The following is a 19,603-nucleotide window of genomic DNA, read 5'->3' on the forward strand; positions in this document are numbered from 1 at the left end:
GGGCCCCTGGTCACCCAAGCTGGACAATCTCGGACAACCAGAGTCCCCCATAACCTAGATCAAGAGCTTTCTCTGGGGTTCCGCATGTCCACCCCAGGGTGAACCCTGGAGACCGCAGCCTGGAGCCGGGAAAGCTCAGACCGCCTTGATTCCTCATCTGGGGGCCTCTTCTGGCCCCTCTGGTCCCTTTTCCCTCTGAGGAGCCTCTCAGCTCCAGCCAGAGGTCTCAGCCCCCCACTCACCTGCAGATGCCCGTCGGGCCAGCAGAGCCAGGGTCAGAACCAGGGCCAGGGCGGGGGCTGGAGGCGGGCTCCGCGGGCCGGAGCGCATCGCGGCGGGCTGGGCGGCAGGACTGGCGCGACGCGTAGAGGAGTCCCGAGTTCCGAATCCGGAGTCCCGACAGCAAAGCGGCGAGCGGAGAGGGCTCTGCGTCGGGGCTGGGCCGGGCTCGGCGCCCGCGGTACTTAACTCGGGGGGCGGGGCAGGCGCCGACCCGCGCTCGGGTTTCGGGAGGGCGACAGGCGGGGGCTCCCTCATCTGCCCCCACCCCCAGCCTTCTTAAAGGGCCCGTGCTGAGCTCCTCCTTCCAGGGCAGGGTCGAGGGGACCCTTACTGCTCCCTCAGACCTGGGCTCCACCCGGATATTTGGGACAAGTTCCCGAAAGAGGACCTCTTAAACGCTGACCCCCAGGACCCCTGAAGACACCCTCTGGGAGTAGGTACAACCCGGGGCATCCCCCTCTCTTCTCTCCCTTCTGCCCTTGTAGGGTTGATGGGGTGTCTCCACAAACTCCAGGCTTAGGCTGGGGACAGAAGCCCACTATTCCAACGGGCCACCTTGACCGAGGCCTCCTTAGGACTCCCTTCCAGGAGGTTGCGCAGGGCTCTGATCACAGATCCTGCCACCTTGACCTTCTCTGTCTGTAAAGGAGAGATGTCTGCGCTTCCCCTCAGGGCGGAAGAATGCTCAATCCCATGGTATTATTTGTCTCAAAGAAACTTTGCATGGTGGGTGAGGACCACCCATTTCCCCATAAAGGGGGAGGAAATTGGCTCAGGAGATGGTCTTACAAAGCCTCAGGTGGAGAGTAGGTCCCTGGCCATTTGGACCCAGGAACTCAGGCCACCCCACCTAAAAATCCTGGTGTTTTAATTTGCCGCGACTGCCTCCTGGAAATCTGGCCCTGGATTTAGCTCCTACCTAACAGTTTCAGGCTGGGGCCTTTCTCCTGGCTCCCTCCCAGGCGAAAACTTTCTGTCTAGTCCCAAGCAGGAGTTGGAGAAAGGGCGATGGTATCGTGGAGTTCACAGTGCTAGAGGCTCTAGCCTGTTTTCTGCCCAGACCCAGTGTTGGGGTTGCCTGTCACTGGTTTCTTATCCAGTCAAGGGATGGAAGAGCACCTCCAGAATGCTCTCCCTCCCTTCCCCAACCCCAATCCCTGAACCCCACCTACCTACTCCACACCCAACCCCACCCAACCTCCACCCTCTTCCCAGCCCCTTGACCTGTGTGTATAGCACTTCATAGTTTGCAACAAAATTAAGCCCCATTTTGCAGATGAAGACATTGGGGTCAGGAGAGATTAAAGGACTTGAGCAAATCTACATAACTCCTAATAGTTGGAGCAGGGTCTTTGAGCCCAAATCCAGTGCTCTCACTGCCATCGCATGGTGTGAGGGTGCTGGTCCCCCCCCCCCCCCCCCCCCCCCCCCCCCCCCGTGGTTATGAGTAGTGGTCTTGGATGCAGACAGACCTGGGTTCAAATCCCAGATCTTCTACTTGGTTGTCCAACCTTGAGCTAGTTCCTTTATCTCCGTGTCTCCGTTTCTTCATTTATAAAATTGGGTTTATGATGAATTGAATGCTTTATTGTATCTCAAGCGCCTAGCCCAGTAGTAGACTGATATACAGTAGGTACTCAAGTAGTGCTTATCTTTTCTCCTAAATGTGCCTATGTTTCTTTCTTTTTTCTCTCTTTTCCCCAGAAAAGAGAGAAACTCTTTTTACTGGGATTGAACCCAGGGATACTCTACCACTGAGCTACACACCCATCCCTTTTTAAAATTTTTTATTTTGAGACAAGGTCTCACTAAGTTGCTGAGGGTCTTACTAAATTGCTGAGATCAGCTTTGAGCTTGAGATCCTCCTGCTTCAGTTTCCTAAATTACAGGCATATGACACTGTGCTAAACTCATCCCTGTGTTTCAGTTTAAATACAGCTTCATACATATTACCTCCCTTGACGGAACATTAGCTGTGAACCTTGAATTTTCCACTTTAGAGGCAGCTGCATATAGAAGGTGTTCAATAAATGCCTGCTGGGGGTATACTCAGAAGCCAATTGTTGCTATTCTCTAGGGATTTTTGCAAACCTAAGAACTCTCATCTAGGCATCCTAGTAGTCCTGGCAGGTGGGCTATGCCCAGCTGGCTTCAATGACAATAAGTCCATTGCTCTACAACTTCTCTCTCATTTTCCTTTTCCTGAGTCAGCAAGGTACCCGGTCCTTATTAGGGACTAATCACTGGTCAAGCATGGGTTCAGGGCTCATGGGGTGGGGGCTGCTCAGAAGACTAGAGGAAAAGGGTTTCCTTTTTAGGAATGAAAAAAAGAGAAGGTTTTTGCTTCTTTATGATTCTAAAACTTTAGCAGAGATATCCACCTACTCCATGTCCCCATCTTCTCCCATCTTCCCTGATCCCTATCCACAGATTCACCCACTACCACCAGGAATCGTTTGTAAGTCTGTGTCACTTCCAGGTAGGGAACTGCTGCCCACAACTGAGATTTGAGTAGGGATTAGCTCAGCGCCTCCTCCTTCCTTGTTGCTAGCTGGGCAGAGGAACACAGGCCTGGAAAAATAAGGCAGCCAGCACCTAGCAAGAACCATGCTCTCACATCTCTCCTGGGGCTTCCCTGTTCATAAAACATCACCTGGGCTTTGGACACTCGAGGGAGTGTGTGTGTTGAAGGGCAGAGTCCATGAATACAAATAAGGAACCAAGGTGCTCAGATGGAAAGCCATGCAGGGGCTCTGGTGCACTTGGGCTTGGCCTTTGGTCAGCCTGTAGCCTCGGTCTTGAACCCAGGGCTGATTCGGAGTAATGCCATTCCAAGCAGACTGGCAGAAAGTTGAAGCCCCCATACCACTTTGGAACTGATCTCTGAATGTCTTCTGCTGGCTCAGAATAAGGCTGTTGGATGGGGTAGCCACGGCTCCTTGCTGTCCCCTCCCTAGCCTCCTTGGCAAACCTGAATTGAGCAGAGCTAATCTGGCCTCCCTTGCATGCTTGGGCCTGGTTCATGTCTCCCCTGTGCCTGCCAACCTTAGTTTGCCATGACTGCCCTAGGCTTGGGTTGGCCAGGCATCCCGGCAACGCTCCTTTCCTCCAGGAAGCCCTCCTTCTCACACACTGACCTTTCTCCCAAGACTCCCTGCAGCACTGATCTCTATAGTTCTCTGGGGCCTGCCTCACTGGGTCAAGAGGTGCAAGTCACTTCTTCAACATCCCCTAGGCTGTCCCCTTCCCAGCCTAATACAGGTCAGGGCACATGGCGGGTGGCGAGGAAAGGAGACTTAGGACACACTGGAAGAAGCCTATAATCCCAGTGGCTTTGGAGGTTGAGGCAGGAGGATCACAAGTTCAAAGCCAGCCTCAGCAACTTAGCAAAGCCCTAAGGAACTCAGTGAGACCCTGTCTCTAAATAAAATATAGAAAAGGGCTGGGGATGTGGCTCAGTGGTTAAGCATCCTTGGGTTCAATCCCCTATACAAAAAAAAAAAAAAAAAAGCACTGGAAGAAACTCACCCAGAGTGAAAGAGGATTCAAAATCCTCCAAAGCTACGATGACCTGGGGTGGACACTGCCTCAGTTTCTCTGAGTGTCCTGGGAGGACAAGATACCAGAAGGCCCAGCAACATCCATTCCCTGCCAGCATTGAGCCGTGCGTGCTGGCCAGGTGCTTCTGGCCTCTTAGCCCAGTGCTTCTTGGACTAAGTGTACCCGCTCTGGCAATGGCTGTGACTTGGCCCTGCCCTCAGCCAGGGTGTTTTGCTCTTTGACTTCCTGGGCCCCACCCGAGGAGCCTGTGGCCAAATCCCGCTTGCTGGTAAATGGCATGTGCTTGTGCCCTAGATGGGGTGGTGCTTGAACAGGGGTGTGCTCCAGCTGCCCAGGCCCTGTCCTCAGGGAATTGGCCCTCTGCCATGAAGGGCACAGAACCTAGGCCACCACTGTGTGAGGGGACACAGGCTTTAGGTGCAGCTCCTGGCCTTGAGGTCTCGCCATCTGGAGCTCCACCGCAGTGGGTCCAGGTTTGGGCCTCTGCTAGAAGTGGTCCTGCTCCTGCTACTGCCCGAGGCATTCGCGGGGCTCCTCCAAGTGCAGGCAGCCAGCTGAGGCGGGCGGAGCCGCTTGTCCCAACAATTACACAATTCAGAAGCTGAGAAATTATCTTTGCCGCCTTCGGGAGCGGGCGGAATACAGGAGGCCAATGGAGAGCTTGGCCCTGGCTGGGGGCAGGATCTGAGCCACACCCGAGCGTCCTGGGAAGCTGGGGCTGGGGGCAGGAGCAGAGGACCCCCTCGCAGCCTGTGTTCTCCAGGAGCAGACACCCCGCTGCCATACCACATCCACAAAGGCTTGTGGCTTCAGTGGCTGTGACCAGCTGGCCACAGCTGACTCCCCCTGGGGTTGTGCTATTTCTAAATATTAGTTCAGGCTGTTAACCCTTGCTGTGCTGCCCTGGGGGACAACAGTGCCTGTAGATTTAGACTCTGTGGGAGGGCTGAACAGGCCCCATCTGGATGGAAAATTTGTGAATGGCCTTGCTTAGGGTCTGGTATGGGGCAGGTACCTCTGGGGACTGGGATGGGGCCCCCAAAGGAGAATGAGAAGTACCTGCTTGGGACTGGGACCGAGGCTTGCCGTGGGTGGTAGACGTTGTGGGTCTGAGCTGGCGGCCGGGCAGGGCAGTGGAAAGAATGTGGGGTGAGGAGCCAGAGCCGGGCCCTGCCAAGCCTTTTCTGTGTGGCCTCAGACAAGTCACTTATTTGTGCCTTTTTCTTCATCTGTGAAGTATAGAGCCACTATGGTGTTTGGATGATGACCTCCAACAAGGGGCTTTATTGATGGTGAAGGTAGTGCCTGGTGGTTATGACCACGGCAATAGTTTAGGCCAGGGTCCCACTCTGCATGACTTTCAGGAATCCCTTGGAGGAGATTGAAGTTCACAACCAAGAGACACCTAGAGCAAGCTGATGGGTATGCCTGTAGCCCATCTGGAGATTTCATGGTACCACCCAACACAAGAATATGTAGCTTGGGCACACTTGTAATCCTAGCAACTCAGGAGGCTGAGGCAGGAGGATCAAAAGTTTGAGGCTAGCCTCAGCAACTTAGTGAGATCCTAAGCAAATTAGAAGGAACCTGTCTCAAAATAAATAATAAAAAGGACTGGGATGTAGCTCAGTGGAAGAGCACCCCGGGTTCATTCCCCAGTGCCACAAAAAACAAACAACAGATCTATAGATAGATAGCTATAGATGTATTTCTTGGATTTCAACTCCTCCTGGCCTTGTTGGTCATTTGTTCTTGTACAGTGAAAAACCTTGAGATAGCCAGTCTCCAAGATGGCCCTCAGTACTCCTTGTTGGCTGGCTCTGTGTCCTTGAATAGTCCTCTCCCTTGATGAATAGGGCATTGCAGAATGGATGTTGTGATTTCCAGGGTGAGCTCATGAAAACAGACATAGTGGCTTCTGCTTTGCTCACTTTTTTTAAAAAAACATTTTTTAGTTGTAGGTGGACACGATACCTTTATTTTATTTATATGCGGTGCTGAGGATCAAACCCAGTGCCTCACACATGCTAGGCAAGCGCTCTACCTCTGAGCCCCAGCCCCAGCCCTTTGCGCCCTTTTGATTGCTTGTTCTGGGGCAGCCAGCAGCCTGTGGAGGCCCTGTGGGGAGGAGCTAAGGTGTCTTGCCCACAGCTGGCTCAACTTTCATGGGAATGAGGCACCTTGGACTTGATCTTCCAGTCCCCAACCCATATGACTGCAGGCCTACAGACATCTTGAGAGACCAGGAGCTAGAACCACTCCACACAGCACAGACCCTTCCAAACTCCTGACCCAGAGGCACTGTGTGTGACAGAAGGAGATTTCTGTTTTAAGCTGTTAGCTTTTGGGGATGAATTGTTACACAGCAATAAATAACCAATACAAACCTGCGCAACTGTGGATGGCAGTCCAGAGAGCCAGACCCAGCTTGTGCCTGAGACTGGGAAGTGAGGCTCAGCTCCTGTGGGGAGAGTGGTGTTTCCCGGACCAATCAGGGGGTCAGCTGATTAACTTACTCAACAGATGTTTCTTTTCTTCTCCTCCTTATTTATTTATTTTTTTAATACTGGAGATTGAACTCAGAGGCACTTCACCACCCAGCTACATCCCCCCCAGTGCCCCGCACCTTTTTTTTTTTTTTTTGAGACAGACTAAATTGCCAAGACTGTGCTTGAACTTGAAATCTTTCTGTCTCCTGAGTCACTGGGATTACAGGAGTGTATCACCCCACGTGGATCTTCTTTTTTTTGCAGTACTGGGGGTGGGACGTAGGGCCTCATGCATGCTAGGCAAGCTCTACCCCTGAGCCACGTCCCCAGAGAGTTGTCTTATTTTTTGAGTTTCTATTAATCTGGTATAACTTTTCAGTGCCCCTTTGTTTTTGGTGACACTGCCGTGTTTGGCGAGGACAGGTCAGTTATTTTGTAGAGCGAATCTTGATCTGAGTTTGTTTACCTCATTATTAGATTTAGATCACGCGTCCTTGAGGGGGACAGCCTGACAGTGATGCTGTGTCCCACTCAGAGCCTCCCACCAGGAGGCACCCACACCGCCCGCGCCCTGGTTGGGACGTTCACTTGCAGCACTGGGTTGAGACGGTGCCCACCAGGCCCCGCCCCTGTGAAGTTACTGTTTTTCCCTTTGCGATTAATAAGCATTTGCCAACGTTGAAAGGTCAGGCTGGGGAAGAAGAGCCAGAAGAGAGCCTGTGAAGGGACAGCCCAACCAGAGAAGAAAAACCAGGAGAACATTCTGGGTAAGGGAGGGAGTGGTCAGTCATTTTGATCCACCTCTGCCAAGAGACCAGTCCAGAAGAGGATGAAAAGTGGCCATTGGGCGCAGCTGCCACATGCAGGTCAGTGGGCATCTAGTCAGGCCTGATTTGGGTGGAGCCACGGGCCTGGAGTCAACTCACGGTGAGTCAAGGGTGAAAGGAGGCGAAAATAGAAACCTGGAGGGACAAATGCCCCTTTTGAGAAATTCATGGACTGGGGAGAGGAGGTGGGATAGGTGGTGATGAAGAGCTGCGTGGGGACAGGGAGATGATTTTTAACAGGTGGAGGGGACTTGGGATATCAGAGTGTGATAAGAAGACACCAGATGAACCAGGCACGGTGGTGCACACCTATAATCCCAGGGCGTAGCAGGCTGAGACAGGAGGACTGTGAGTTCAAAGCCAGCCTCAGCAACTAAATGAGGCCCTAAAGCAACTCAGTGAGACCCTGACTCTGAATAAAATACAAAATGGGCCAGGGATGTGACTCAGTGGTTGAGCTCCCTGAGTTCAGTCCCTGGTACCCAAAAAAAAAAAAAAAAAAAAAGACACCAGACTAGAGGTGGAAGTCCTAGGCGATGGGCAGGGCCCCAGGTGGGAAGTGGAAGCTGGTAACAGCAGATGCCGTTGGTCTGAGTGTGACGTGTGACGGGGAGGGTTCCAGCCAGAGTCTAGTCTGACGGCCTCTGTTTTCTCTGCTGAGGAGTGGATGAGCGGGGTCTGCAGGGACGCCTGGGCACATGGAGGGACTGTGCCAAGCTGTAGATGATCCCTGGGGACGGGGAGAAAGCCAACTGACCAGAGGTGTAGCTGGGCAGTCAGCCAGGGGGGCAAGTCCAGGGTTGAGTGCACGAAAGCAGAAGGGTCCTGGAGGACGAGGAGGAAGTGCAGGCTCAGCGGCAGAGTCTCTGGGATGGCGGGCCACTTGTGCAGCAGGGCGCTAGAGCAAGAGGAGTGGAAGGCAGGGGCTGGGATGTTAGGGGAGGTGGACAGTCAGCACCTTGGTGGGGGGGAGCCCAGGGTTGCTGATGGGCATGGGGCTGAGAGGGAGCCAGCAGAGGTGTTTAGACACGGGGCGGTCTAGGAAATGGGAGGCAGGGGATTGACCGGGGATGGCTCCCAGGGAGGCCTACGTCACCAGGGTCATGGCAGGAGTTGGTTGGGGTGGAGTTGTGTTGGACACCAGCCGGGAATTCCAACTTCATAAAAGAAGGACAGATGACAGCACGGAGTTGAAGAGGGGCACTCCAGGACACTAGGACCCTAAGAAATGGCACATGTGACAAGGAGGGGGCACCATCTGGTCCCAGGGAGGGAAATGACCCCCTTTGTCACAGACTCTAAGAAATGGGGAGTGTGAGGAACAGAACAGCGAGTTCTGGAGAAAGCTGAGGGCCATCTCAGGGTGAGCTAGTTCCCCATCAAAGATGGAGCGAAGGGACTGTTTGGAGCAGAAGCGAGACTTGGACCTGCTGGGGAGTTGGGGGGGCTCACTTTCCCCATGAGAGCTGTGCACAAGGACAGGCCACAGGAGCAGGGCAGGAGGTGGGGCAGATACCTGGAATACAAGGAGGCTCCCAGGGTCTCTAGGACTTGGAGAGCCCCACCAGGAAGGTGGGGGTCACAGCCCCAGATCTCAGGGAGCACCTGAGATTTGGAGTGCTCTGCTGCTGCTGGGCGGGGCTCTGCCCTCTGTTCTGGTCCCTAAGTGGCTTGAGGCACGCCCAGATGGCTGCTGTGCCAGGCCCTCCTCACGCCTGCTGGCTGCCGCCCCGGAGCAGACCTTGCCCTGAGACCAGACACTGTGCTGCCGATCCCATTTGTGCTACTGAGGCAGTGGACCACGTTGGGCAAGTCCTTGACCGTTTCCAGCCTTGGTTTCCTTATCTCTATAGTGGGGTGGCCACCGAGGCCCCCTTAGAGCCGGCCGCCCTCTGGTTCCTACAGTGGAAACCTGTTGCCTGGTTCCGATCAAACTCACTCTGAGTCATGGCTTGGTGGGTGTGCCCAGGCCCCCCGGGCCCCTGGCCTCCTGGGTTCCTAGGGGTGAAGAGGTCTCTCCAGGGTTTTCTCAGCCCTGGGGCTCATCCATGGATTAAATGGGGCTGGAAATCTTCCCTCCTCTCCATGATTCCTGTCCCCTAGGGGTGCTCTTGGCCATAGCACAGAAGTGGCTTTTTATGGCCTCATCCTCCTTTATTTGCCTCCCAATCCATGTCTGAAATGCCACCAGCAGGCGGATATTTTTAAGCTGACATGGATCTTTAAATACCATGCCCTGGTAAAGAGGTCTGGGTGGGGGCCGTCAGACAGTCACACCTTAGTGTGAAGCAGTTGGCCTAATCTTCTGTCAAGGGGAAAAGAGACTCTGACAGAGGGAGGTGTCCAGAGCCAGAGAGACAGGTGACAGGGGCAATGGGAGAGGGCCCCAGGGCTGTGTGTGATGAATCCCTTCCTCTACGACCAATCCCACTCTCCCTTTCCACTCCTGTCCCCAACCTTTAGGCACCCTCACTATTAGTGAGGAGCCGGCTTGGGTGTACATCACCCCTCCCTTACTCTTCCCAGACCCAAGGTCCTGGGACCCCTGAGCATTTCACCCAGTTGCGGGTGGGAAGCAGCAGCTGAGCTCTCAGGGTTCCACTACTGAGCACGAAGCCTAGAATCTCTTCGCCACAGTTCAGGCGCCACGGCAACTGGAGGAAATAAACACACTGGGTTTCACGGTCCAAGTTCTGCGGTGATGTCATCCCCAGCTCCAGCCTTCTGGGCCCTGTGGCTGGCTGCACCCCAGACAGCCTCCACTGCTCAAGCCAGAGGATTGTCTTCCTGCTCGGCCCCCACATGGTCTCTGAGGAGGAGTGGGGAGAGTGGTTAGGGGGGCTGGGGGCAGGGCCCCCCCAGCTCCTTGCCTGAGGCTCAGATTCGGCTGTAGCTGCTGTCGGCCCCTCCCCGGCCTTATCCACGATGCTGCCCAAGGAGGCCCCGAACCACGTGTTCTATGCACAGCACCCAGAGAAGAAGGTGCAGGTGCCCTCATGGCAGGAGGTGAAGCAGACCCCTATCATCATGGCCATGATCAAAGGTGAGAAAGGCCCCACCCCGGGCTTGGGATCACTCCCTGAGGAGTCCCAGCCTGCCAGTCCTGCCTCCTGCCAAGCACATCTCTCGGCCAGATTCACCTCAAAAAAGCCTTAGAGTGATGAATCAGGAGCCTTTAGCCTAATCTTGCTTTCTCTTCTTTCCAGTGCTGGGAATTGAACCCAGGGCACACTAGGTGAACACACTATCACTGAGCTACACACCAGTCCTGGCTTCAGCTCTTCCATTTCCTTTCAATGGGAACCAGACAATTAATTCTTACTATATTGTTAATGACTGCTTATTCCGCTAAGTAGGAAGTGGGTTAAAGTCGTGATGACATGCTTAGGTTCTGCTAGCTGAATGTCTCAGAATTATCACATTACTGTCTTGTGTGACTTGGGCAGATTGTTTTTTTTTTCCTGTTTTCATATTTTACTTTGAAGTTTCCACTTCTCTTTTTTTTTCCTTCCACACTTTTTTATCAGTGCACATTATAGTGTACATAATGATGGGATTTGTTGTTATGTATTCATACATGCACACAATATAACAATATAATTTGACCAATATACTCCCTAGCACTCCCCGCTCCCCACTGTCTCCTATCCCCTCGTCTCTTTCCTTCACTGATCTCCCTTTGATTTCCACAAGATTCCTGTCCCCTGTCACCTTTCTTTTCCTTTTTCCTCTTTTTTTTTTGGGGGGGGGATGTGTAGAGAGGGAGGGTAACAGGGACTGAACTCAGAGACACTCGACCACTGAGCCACATCCCCAGCCATTTTTTGTATTTCATTTAGAGACAGGGTCTCACTGAGTTGCTTAATGCCTCACTTTTGCTGGGGCTGACTTTGAACTCACTATCCTCTGCCTCAGCCTCCTGAGCCACTGGGATTACAGGCTTGTACCACTGCGCCCAGCTCCTTTTTCCTCTCCATCTTCCACATACGAGAGAAAACATGACCCTTGACTTTTGGAGTTTGACTCATTTCACGTAATGTAAAGTTCTCTAGTTCCATATATTTTCCTGTAAATAACATAATTTCACTTCTCTTTATGGATGAATAAAACTTCATTGTATATTTGTACCACATTTTCTTTATCCATTCATCCATTGATGGACCCCTAGGCTGGTTCCATAGTTTGGTTATTGTGAATTGTGCTGCTATAAACATGGGTATGCAGGTACCACTGTGGTACAATGACTAATCCTCTAGGATAAATACCAAGGAGCGGTATAGCTGAGTTATATGGTAGTCCCATGCTTAGTCTTTTGAGGAATCTCCATGCTGATTTCCATAGAGGTTGCACAAATTTATAATCCCATCAACAGGGTAAAGTGTTCTTTTTCCTCCACATCCTCTCTAGCATTTATTATTTTTTGTTTTCTTGACAACTGCCATTCTGACTGGTATGAGATGAAAAGATCTCAGTGTAGTTTTGAATTTCCTTAATTGCTAGAGATGTTGAACATTGTTTCGTATAATTTTTGGCCGTTTGTACTTCTTTTTTAGAAATATTTTTTAGTTGTAGATTTTTTAGTTGTAGATGTATGTAATAAAATAATATTTTACTTATTTACTTTTATGTGGTTCTGAGGATTGAACCTAGTGCCTCACACGTGCTAGGCAAGCGCTCTACCACTCAGCCCCAGCCCCAGCCCTGTACTTCTTTTTTTGAGGAGTGGTAGACTGATATTTCTAAGCCTCAATATTCTCATCTGTAAGATGGGAAAACAAGAGCATCTCCTTTGCAGGGTCGTCTGGGATGCTTCATTGAAATAAATTATCAAGTGCTTAGCATGGTGCTAGGCTCAGAGAAAGTTCTCAATTAATTAATTCTAACTGTTACCATTCACCATTCTTACTCTGCATTGTCTGCCCAAGGGAAACTGCATTTTAACTAGGAATACTGTCTCTTTCCTAAGGAAGCAGCTGGATGGCAGAGGATTTGTGGTAGTAGGCTATCCGTAAGAGCCAAGACCCCCTGTGTTCTCATGAGTCACTTTATTTGGGGCTTCCTCTGTCTCGGATCAGTGGACTCAGGCTAAAGGCTGCCTTTTCTGTCCTTACAGGTCCAGGGCCTGCCAAGTACCTCCGGCCATCCTGCACAGGCTACATAGACCACGACACCTCCATGTTCCAGGAGCCTGCGTTTACCCTGCACAGGCGGCATTCAGAGAAGCGTGAGCAGCCATCACCCTGTCATGTTTATGGGTGGGGTCACTGTTGGAGTCTGTGGGTGCAGTGAGAGGCATGGAGCCACCCTCTGTAGCCACAGGCCACAGGGAGCTGAGGCCTGCCCTGAGTGGGGCAGAAGGAAGCACAGGGATTCCCGCGTGACCCAGCCCCTCTGAAGGCTGTGCTGCAGCCAGCTCCCGGCCACATGGCCCCGGGGACCTGTGGCGGATGTTAGCACTGTTGGTTGGTAGAGCAGGGCTTCTTTTCCACCTCACCTTTGGCTGGGACCCCTTGGCTCTGGTCATCATGTTCTGCTGGATTCGCTTGGCACAGTGGCTGGCAGGAGTGGGGGCAGTGGGGATGAGGTGGGAATGGTGGACCCAAGAGCTTCCCAGGTGGCCTAGAACTTCTAGGAAGGGAAGGGAGGGAGCAAACAGTCCTAGAAGACCGGGGCTGCTGGCCAAGGCCAGCGAGAAAAGAGGCTGGACAGGGGTGAGGCCATGTGTGTCTGGGGGGTCTGAGATCTAGGGTGTCTGCCAGGCTCCTCCCCGAGGGGAGGCACACCCTTTTTGGCAGGGAACTGCCCTGACCTGGGCTGGGCCCTTTTTCAACACTAACAATAGCCACAGTGGCTATTATTACGTCTTGGCACCAACCTCTCTACCTAAGCTTGCAGTGCTTGGCCCGTGTGGCCACTATTTTATTTCTTCCTCTGAACTAGGTGTTTTGGGGATGGAACACAGGTCCTTGTGCATGCTAGGCAAGTGCTGTACCACTGAGCTACCTCCCCGGCCCAGAACAAGTCCAGAATAGCAGGTCACATGCCAAAAGTCCCACTTTATGGATGAGGAGTCAAGGGTTCCAAAGATCCAAGAGCCAGCGGAATCTGAAAGGAGCCCTTACTTACTCCTTTTGGCTCACGCTGGGGCAGCCACTGGGGCTGACAGGGTCCCTCCTTGGTTGCCCTACAGGGATCACAGATATATGCAGCCCTGGGCCTTGCTACTTCTTGGATCCCAAAATAACTCGGTTTGGAATGTCCAGCTGCCCGCAGGTCCCCATGGAGGAGCGCATCTCCAACCTGCGTAAGCTATGACTGGAGAGGGTGGGAGGCAGGGAGGGAGGCCAGGAGGAGGGAAGGGTCAGGGGATGGGGGTCCTTCCTTAGGACTTGAGCAGGGTCAAAGTAGCAGCATATTTGGATGCTGGCATCTCCTTGCGATGGCACATCAAGACACCCCTGCGGCACGCTGTTATCGCCATGTCTGTCACAGTGTTTATGCCTAGAAGCCAGGTTATGTGTTATGATGTCATGGGGCTCACGTGAAGGCTGCAATATTGCCACGTTAAGGAGCTCACAGGCTGTAGTGACCTCAGGATGTTTTCCTTGTGTTACCACAGGGACAACATCAGCACACTAGCAGCCCAAGGCTGATGGCCCCTGGTGGTTTTTATATGACACAGTATCACAATCCTGGTGTCAGGATGGCCTAAATGACCATCTTGCTGCTGGGCGCGGTGGTGCACACCTACAACCCAGTGGCTCAGGAGGCTGAGGCAGGAGGATTGAGAGTTCAAAGCCAGCCTCAGCAAAAGTGAGGCACTAAGCAACTCAGTGAGACCCTGTCTCTAAATAAAATGCAAAATAGGGCTGAGGGTATGGCTCAGTGGTTGAGTGTCCCTGAGTTCAATCCCTGGCACCCCCTCCCCCACAAGAAAAAAATGACCATCTTGCTGTCCTCTGCCTGCCTGTCACCCCATTCAGGGGTCGGATGTCCCTGTCCTGCTGCTGAGATGGTGCTGAAGCCACTGCTCCCTCTGGACCCATCAGCTGGGTGCCAGGGACTGGGGGCCCCTCCCCTACCTCTCCATTTTGCTCACTTTCAGGCCTGTGCCCCAACCCATCCCCTTGTCACTACAACTTGGAGAAGATCTGTCCCCCTGGGGAACGCAGGGCTCCCCAGTACGCTTTCGGCTACCGGTGTCCATTCAGAGTGTTGGACCCCAACCCAGCCCCCAACCAGTACCAGCTGCCAGTCTCTCTGGGGCCCAACAACCCCGTCCAAAGAGCTGCTCCCTGCTATAGTCTGAACTCCTCTAACAAGAACTGGTTCTACAAGGAGGATGTGGCCAGAGGCCCCGGCCCCGCCATGCATGCCCGGCCCGAGCCGTCCATCTACCAGAACCGCAGCCCCATCTACAGCATGGCCAGGCGCTTCGCCTACCCACTGGACCACACCCTTCGGCCTGGCCCTGGCTCCCACAATGTTCAGGAGGTCACTGTGCACAAGCCCCGCATGCCCTCTTTCACCATGGGCGTCAAACACTCCCCCAACCTGTGCCCACTGGTCACCGACATTTGTGACTGAGGTCCCTGATGGTGCACTCACCCTCCCACACACAGATGTTATTTTTCTACGCCAAATTGAGCAACTTGATCAAGGATGCAAGTAGCAGAGCTAGTGTTGAGCACACGGAAGGCACTAGATAAATATTTTTATTTATTCATTCCTTCGTTTCGCATTCATTCCTCACTGCTGGATTCCTTTGGGCCCTGTTCTGGGAGGGGCTGGGATACTGGGAGAGGGACTGTGCCTGTTGTCAAAGAGGGGTTCCAGGCTGGCTCACCGGGGGAGCCTCACATCCTCCACAAAGCCCCGGGCCGGAGCCCCGGAGAGCTGAGTTCTGGTCTTGACTCTGCTACTAACTACCATGTGGCTTTCGCACTCCTGCTCATGCCGGGGCCTCAGGGTCATCCTTTGGATGGGAAGCGGGTAGGCCTGGAGGAGGGTCCCCCAGTTCAGAACTGCAAGGCTCTGATCCCTGCCAGTGACTGGAACCCTTTTACTTTGAACCAGGAGAGGAGGGGAGGGTGTGAGAAAGCAGGGGGAGGCCATTCTAGTTGGGGAGGGGGAGGACAGGTGTCCTGGGGGAGGGACTCAAGAGGATAAGGTGGGACCAAAAGGGACAGGGAGTTGGGGGGTGGTTCAAAGCAGCAGGAGCCTGTGGTGCCGGAGGCTGTGCTAATACTGGGAAAGAGATGGTGGGCAGCGTGGGGGGGCCTCAGGCTCCATCATGAGGAAGTTAGCCAGATAAGACAAGTGTTTCCAGAAGATTCTCTGGGCAGTGAGAGAAACCTGGCCAGAATAAGCACAGCTAGAGGTTGTGGTCAGCCTATGAGTTGCTGGGAGGGGATCTGAGTGTCACATGCTGTCTTTGGAGAGTCTCCCTTGCTGTGTCCCCAACCTTAACAACCTAACCCAGCAGAGGAGCTCTGACCTATCCAGGAGCGGGCAGCACTATCTCAGCCTTCAAGTCCAGGCCTGTGCCCACCTGCTCTGGGGCAACAAGGGCCCCCACTCTGTTGACCTTTGGGGAGACTGGGATCTCTGGGTCCGCTGTTGGTCTTTCCCTAGCCCTCCTTCTGCTTCCCCACCCGACCCCCTGCCTCAGGAAGGGAAGAGGGAAGATCTCCACTGATCTGGCAGCCTGAGGCCAGTGAGATGCCCAGGGCTGAGGCTGGAAGGGCGGGTGGGAACCTTGGCCCAGAGAGGAGAGAGTGAGGAGAGCCCCCAGACCCAAAGGCTCAGGAAAACGCATGTTGTCCTAAGGGCTGAGGGACATAGGAACAAAAGGTTTTAATGGCTCATCGTTGTCAACTTGAGCAATATCCAGTTTTTTGAAAATATTTTTTAGTCATAAATGGATCTTTTATTTAATTTATTTATTTATATGTGGTGCTGAGGATCAAGTCCAGGGCCTCACGCATGCCAGGCAAGTGCTCTACCACTGAGCCCCAGCCCCAGCCCAATATCCAGGTGTTAATTGAAAATAAAAATTAAATTGAATAGATCCAAGTTTGGAGAGGAAGAAGCAGAGAATCTCTTTGGAATTTTTTTTTTTTTTTCCAACCCAACTTAAAATTTAGGATAGAGGTTTCTAGAAAATTCCCCCGGCCTCATCCCTGACTGTGGGCCTGTGAAGTTCCTCCCCTGCCCCACCCTTTGCCCAGGCCCTGGGTTTGGTGTCTGTCCTGTCCTTCCCAGGCCTCTACAAGGCTGGCCTGGGCAGGCTCTAGAGAGAGCGAGCCAGCTCGGGGACCCATCTGTCTTGCAACAGATTAGAAAGATGTCATTTTGCCGACAATGCCATTTATCACGGCGGCTGCAAAAATTAGTGATGCTTGGGCTGAAAGTGTTGGATGGGGGTGGGGCTGGCAGGTGACAGCAGTGGATGCTCCCTGTGTCACCAGGTTGGGGGAGCTGCAGACCAGCCTCTGAACAGGGGTGTTCTGAGGAACAGCACAGCCCAGGCGAAAACCCCTTTTGGAAAGATGAGGAAAATGAGACCCAGAGTCTGGAAATAACTTTGGCCGTGTGCAAGAATCATGGCCTGTCTGTGTGTAACCAGGACCAGGGGCCAGTGCATGACTAGATTCAGGGTGCCGTGTTCAGCTAGATCCTTCACTTATTGGAACTAAATCCTAATTTTTGCCCCCATCGTGCTGTCTGAAACAGACCTTCAGCCTGAACCCTGAGGCCACCAACATGGTTAGGACTGGACACTAGAGCTTGAACAGACCGTCAGAGTGAGTTTGTGGTCTCAAGGGAAGACAAGAAGGAGGCTGGAGGGGTCAGGAGGAATATTTGGGGGATGAAGATGTTTATATAAGAGATGACCCTGCTGAGAAGGGGAGGTGGCTTCCAGGGAAGGCGGATTGGCCTCTCTTGTGCCTCAGCCCACAAGAGGACAGGGTCACTCAGCTTGGAATTGGCCTCTCCTCCCCGTGGTGGTGTCCCGGATGAGTGATCTGCAGAAGGCCTTGCTCCCTGCTCTCCTGACCCTTTCTGAACAACTTGGTGGGCCCAAGCTTGATCTTGTAGGATGCTGCTGCAGCTGCCATCTGATTCTTGTAGGACTTAAACCTGTGCCTTCAGAAAATTAGGCCCCAGAGCATGGCACTTGATCATATAGCTGCATCTGTTCATTCAACAGACATTGCTGAGCCCCTGCTTAGGCCAGGCTCTGGCTGGGCCCAGGGGTACAGGGAGATGGTCTTCACCTGGAGCCTTGGCCTTCAGGAGTTCAGAGGGTGGTTAGGGGGTAGCTCTCTCCATCTGTGAGCAGACACTGCAGGGTAGGGAGGCTCCAAGCTCCCACCTGCATTTCCTCCTCTCACTAGAGGGCAGGGAGAGGCCTGGTCTTCATGTTGGGCTGGCCCAGCCCAGGGTTGGTGCTGGGTTTCTGTTCACGACTAAAAGGCTCAGGGGTCACTCCAGTTGAACTGGGCTATCTGGGCTGTGCAAAATAACCACACAAGAGACACAAATACCTTTTTGTTTGGGGTCGCTGTGTTGGCTCCTCTGACCTTAAGGGTCCGCAGGAAGAGAGAGAGCGAGAGCATGCGCTGAGGAGAAGGCAAGGGGTCAGGTTTCAGGGGGCTGAGTCTATCTTCATGATGTCCACTGACAGCAGGTTGACTGACACCTGGGTAGGCCACACCCGAGGGCACAGTAAGAGAAGGGGACACACATAAGGCACTTCCATGGAAGATTCTATCCTAAACAGGGCAAGGGGTTATATTATAAAGGAACAGATGAGCATAGCTTCACCCATGGGGCTGCAGCAAGACACACCCATGCACGAGACACGACCCTCGAACCCAAGAAGGGTAGGGAAAGCTCTGCCACATTTCTGTGATTGAGCGCCTCAGCACCCAGTTGGGGAGTGTGACTTAGTCACGTGTAAGGTTGATCTCCCACAGGTTGGTTGGTGGTAGAGCTGCCATCACTGGACCCTCCTGGACACTGGCTGGCAGGCTAGTCTATGGGCCTGTTGTTGCTGGAGAGACCTGGAGGCCAACCAGTCTGGTTCTCAAGAGCTGGGGAACGGTGGCTCTGGGCGAGGAGCAAGAGACAATCCTGACTGCACACAGGCACTCAGGGTGTGCACAAAGAGGGGAGAGGATTTAAGGAGAGAGACCTTGATGATGCCTATAATCCCAGTGGCTCAGGGGACTGAGGCAGGAGGATCTCCAAGTTCAAAGCCAGCCTCAGCAACTCAGTGAGGCCCTAAGCAGCTCAGTGAGACCCTGTCTCTAAATAAAATACAAAAAAAAAAAAAAAAAAAAAGGGCTGGGGATGGCTCAGAAGTCAAGCACCCCTGGGTTCCATCCCTGATACCAAACAAACAAAAAACCCAAACTTACCTTACACCTCATACCAGCCACCCTCAACTACGTGCCTTATAATATACTCACAGGGAGATACACACACCCTCTCTCACACGATGCAGCGGGGAGGAGATGGGGGTGTCTGTGTTTATGGAGGCGCTGGAGCAGGACGCCCAGCCCTGCTTTGCCCTCTGCCTACAGCTAATACTGAGAGGTGTCCTCCCGAGGGGCTGCCCAGGGCTGGGGTGCATGTTGGGGGGTTAGGACAGGTGCTCCTGCTCTCAGCCCTCCTGTTCCTCACTCCTTTCGGTGGGGTGGGGAGCTGGTTGCAGGTGCACCCCCTTGAGTCCTGGGAAGCGCATCTCCTGACTCACTGTGGTGGGGAGTCACCCGCCTTCCCTTGGTGTCTGTGGTCTCTCATCTGGCTCTGCTCCCCACTCAGTCTTCCTTCCTCTCTCTGTCCCCTGTTCTTTCTCACCCTCCTTCTGGGTCCCTGTGTCCCTCTGCCCTGTTTATGCTCTAGAATAAAGATGGACATTTTCAATTACCCCCAGATAACACAGCCATTCCTGGACGCTCTGACCAGTGTGTGTGTGTGTGTGTGTGTGTGTGTGTGTGTGCAGGTGCACACGTGGACACTTGTTTGTGAGTGGACCTGGAGGTGGGGGCGGGACTCACCCCCCCCCCCAGTGCCCTTGTGGCTTCTCTCCTGGAGGCTTCATGTCTTCCTGGGAGGTTGGAAGCACGTTTCCCTTCAGGGGAGGAAGGGAGACAAAAGAGAGAAATAAAAAACTGTCATCGCTGTCTTGTAAACACAGTGTGCAGGCAGAGCAGGGCGCAGCAGGAGAGGGGGACTGAGGGAGGCAGCGAAACATGGGGTGGGAATCGGAGAGCACTGGGTGGTGGTGGGAAGGTGAGTAGGAGCCACTGTCCCAAGGCCCAGGCGGGTGGGTGTGGGCATGGGGAGGGCTGCCCAGGGAGGGGAGGGGATTCAAGGAGGGAGACCCCGATTCCGAGTGTCAGGAGAGTAAGATAGACACGTCTGCTCTCCTGG

At 53.4% G+C, this 19,603-nt stretch overlaps 2 protein-coding genes across 5 annotated transcripts in view; one reads left to right on the forward strand and one right to left on the reverse strand.

Annotated features, from left to right (window-relative positions):
- Cspg4 (chondroitin sulfate proteoglycan 4) overlaps positions 1-425 on the reverse strand; it is a 36,179-nt gene extending 35,754 nt beyond the window's left edge. Inside the window, 1 exon segment of the mRNA XM_076851133.2 lies at positions 243-425. Coding sequence (XP_076707248.2) covers positions 243-330 — 88 coding nt within the window. The 5' untranslated portion in view covers positions 331-425.
- A 6,549-nt stretch (positions 426-6,974) lies between these two features.
- Cimap1c (ciliary microtubule associated protein 1C) lies at positions 6,975-14,879 on the forward strand. Of its 4 annotated transcripts, none has more exons than XM_076851142.2 (5): positions 6,975-7,198; positions 10,053-10,202; positions 12,273-12,383; positions 13,350-13,463; positions 14,265-14,879. In XM_076851142.2, exons 1-5 carry the CDS (start codon positions 7,162-7,164, stop codon positions 14,744-14,746), a joined length of 894 nt encoding a protein of 297 aa, XP_076707257.2. In that variant the 5' UTR covers positions 6,975-7,161; the 3' UTR covers positions 14,747-14,879. The 4 variants fall into 4 exon arrangements, with proteins under 4 accessions (XP_076707257.2, XP_076707259.1, XP_076707256.2 ...); XM_076851141.2 differs by having other exon boundaries at positions 7,176-7,259; XM_076851144.1 differs by lacking the exon at positions 10,053-10,202.
- The last annotated feature ends 4,724 nt before the right edge of the window (positions 14,880-19,603 follow it).

This window comes from Callospermophilus lateralis, chromosome 3 (genome assembly GCF_048772815.1).
Source record: "Callospermophilus lateralis isolate mCalLat2 chromosome 3, mCalLat2.hap1, whole genome shotgun sequence".
In the NCBI taxonomy this organism is placed as follows: domain Eukaryota; kingdom Metazoa; phylum Chordata; class Mammalia; order Rodentia; family Sciuridae; genus Callospermophilus; species Callospermophilus lateralis.